The 2,403-nt window shown below is 51.3% G+C and overlaps 1 protein-coding gene across 4 annotated transcripts; it reads left to right on the plus strand.

The window, feature by feature from the left end:
• The first annotated feature begins 298 nt into the window (after window positions 1–298).
• LOC125721498 (suprabasin-like) lies at window positions 299–1,894 on the plus strand. Of its 4 annotated transcripts, none has more exons than XM_048997446.1 (2): window positions 299–735; window positions 790–1,894. In XM_048997446.1, exons 1-2 carry the CDS (start codon window positions 367–369, stop codon window positions 1,057–1,059), a joined length of 639 nt encoding a protein of 212 aa, XP_048853403.1. In that variant the 5' UTR covers window positions 299–366; the 3' UTR covers window positions 1,060–1,894. The 4 variants fall into 4 exon arrangements, with proteins under 4 accessions (XP_048853403.1, XP_048853404.1, XP_048853406.1 ...); XM_048997447.1 differs by having other exon boundaries at window positions 299–573; window positions 682–1,894; XM_048997449.1 differs by having other exon boundaries at window positions 299–465; window positions 574–1,894.
• Window positions 1,895–2,403: the final 509 nt, after the last annotated feature.

Here is a 2,403-nt window from a genome sequence, read left to right on the forward strand (position 1 = left end):
TCCCGCAGTAGTGCAGGCATGTTTGCAAGCATTTGTTACAGCCCCGCCAGACAGCCAGTTACCAGTGAGGGTAAGTGTTAATGCCCAGATGGAGACTGGGAGGTACTGGGAGCAGGGATAGTGGAGGAGTGGATGGCAGCCCAAAGAGGGGATACAGCAATGGCACGAGTGTGGCTATATGTGGACAGAGGAAAAGAACCTACCCCAAGAGAAAGGGTGTCTGAAGATGGACAGGTCCGCACACTACTATGTCAGTGGGGTCGACTTTGTGTTCACCAAGGACTACTTTGTAGGGAGGTGGTGGACCCCAAGACAAGGGAGGAGGTAAAACAGATTTTGGTGCCCTCCTCTTTGCGGAAGCGAGTGATGGAGTGGGTGCATGATGGAGCGGGCCATTTGGCTGCGGAGAAGGTGGGTGTGATGGAGTGGGTGCATGATGGAGCGGGCCATTTGGCTGCGGAGAAGGTGGGTGTGATGGAGTGGGTGCATGATGGAGCGGGCCATTTGGCTGTGGAGAAGGTGGGTGTGATGGAGTGGGTGCATGATGGAGCGGGCCATTTGGCTGTGGAGAAGGTGGGTGTGATGGAGTGGGTGCATGATGGAGCGGGCCATTTGGCTGCGGAGAAGGTGGGTGTGATGGAGTGGGTGCATGATGGAGCGGGCCATTTGGCTGCGGAGAAGGTGGGTGTGATGGAGTGGGTGCATGATGGAGCGGGCCATTTGGCTGTGGAGAAGGTGGGTGTGATGGAGTGGGTGCATGATGGAGCGGGCCATTTGGCTGCGGAGAAGGTGGGTGTGATGGAGTGGGTGCATGATGGAGCGGGCCATTTGGCTGTGGAGAAGGTGGGTGGAGTCGCATGGAGACGATTTATTTGGCCAGGGATGTACAAGCAATTGAAGGAGTATTGCCAAAAGTGCGAACGGTGTGGCTTAAGGAAGACGCCAACCGCTAAAGTATGTGCCCCGTTGGTCCCAATTAAATCAATGTATCCCCTTCAGATGGTGTCGGTGGACTTTCTGAGCCTGGAGGCATCAAGAAGTGGAATGTGCTGGTCATAGTGGACCATTTTACACGGTATGCGGTCGCAGTGGCCACTCTGGACCAGATGGCGGTGACAACGGCACAGGCCTTATGGACCCATTTTATTCAGCCATTTGGGGGGTTTGATCAATTGCACTCCGATTAGGGTCCAAATTTTGAAGTAGCGGTTATTCGAGAACTCTGTGAGTTGTATGGAATAAAGACGACGCACACGACCCCATATCACCCCTCAGGGAATGGACAATGTGAGCGGTTTAATCGGACATTATTGGACATGTTGGGGACACTTGCAGAAGGCCAAAAAGAGGAATGGGATAAGTATGTGCTGGAGATGGTGCAGGCTTATAATAACACACCTCATTCCTCTACAGGCTACAGCCCCTATTTCTTAATGTTTGGACGTCATGCTAAATTACCTTTTGACATGTTGGTAGGTGGTGGAGACGGTTTTTCAGGGACGGTGAACAGCTGGGTGTATCAGCACCATAAGAGGTTAGTGGCTGCTTATACACATGCTCAACATCAGATTAAAAAATCAAGTGCAATGCAGAAAAGGGGTTTTGACCGAAAGGTAAAAGCAGAACCTTTGGTACCAGGACAGAGTACTGGTTTTGAACAGGCGGGCCCGTGGACCAGGGAAATTGAGGAATAGGTGGGAGGTTAAAGCCTATGTTGTTGTGTTGCAGCCTAATGTGGAATTGCCAGTGTATGTGGTGAGATCTTCTGGTAATGGACAAGAACGGGTGTTGCACCAAAATCTGAGTCCATGTTGGTTTGATGACCCGGATCCAACCACCGTAGCGGAGGAAACGGAGGTTGAGAGGCCAGCAGTGACTAGTGACTGGAGGGACTGGTGGGCCTACCCTTGGGTCATGGGGAATGGAGGTACTCCAGGGGCCCTGTGGGCCCTCAGAGCAAGAACAGATTTTACCTCCAATCCAGAGATCAGCGGAGGAACAGGGCCATTGCCTGTGCGGTGATCTTTGCGGGCGACACGAGGGTTGGTGCCCCAGAGGTATCGGGAATAAAGGTTATGGTGGCGTAAATGTGAGGCCCCATTTAAAAAAAAAAAAAAAAAAAAAAAAAAGAGGGGTTGGATGTAGGTGGGGATTGTGATGGTGATAAGGGTTAATAGGAAACACCTGTGAGGCGGAAGTAGGAACAACATAAATTGCGGGTCCGCGATTGGTGGCAGCGGCGTGGATTCCAGGCGCCACAGGAAAGGTTTGTGGTTCCTTCTAGGAGCGGGATCATTATTTGTGTTGTGTGTTTTGTTTTCGGGGGATTGGGCTGTCTTCCCCCGACTAGTTAATTTAAATAATATTGTTTGATATGAATTGATCTCCTTTATTTATGTGTTA

This window comes from Brienomyrus brachyistius, unplaced genomic scaffold (genome assembly GCF_023856365.1).
Source record: "Brienomyrus brachyistius isolate T26 unplaced genomic scaffold, BBRACH_0.4 scaffold33, whole genome shotgun sequence".
In the NCBI taxonomy this organism is placed as follows: Eukaryota; Metazoa; Chordata; class Actinopteri; order Osteoglossiformes; family Mormyridae; genus Brienomyrus; species Brienomyrus brachyistius.

Excerpts from the sequence above, each read along its gene's own strand:
- LOC125721498 (XM_048997446.1), top strand. The coding sequence starts at position 367 with ATGGAGTGGGTGCATGATGGAGCGGGCCATTTGGCTGCGGAGAAGGTG. Across the intron at positions 736-789 it reads GCCATTTGGCTGTGGAGAAG|GTGGGTGTGATGGAGTGGGT; the intron begins GTGGGTGTGATG and ends GCTGCGGAGAAG.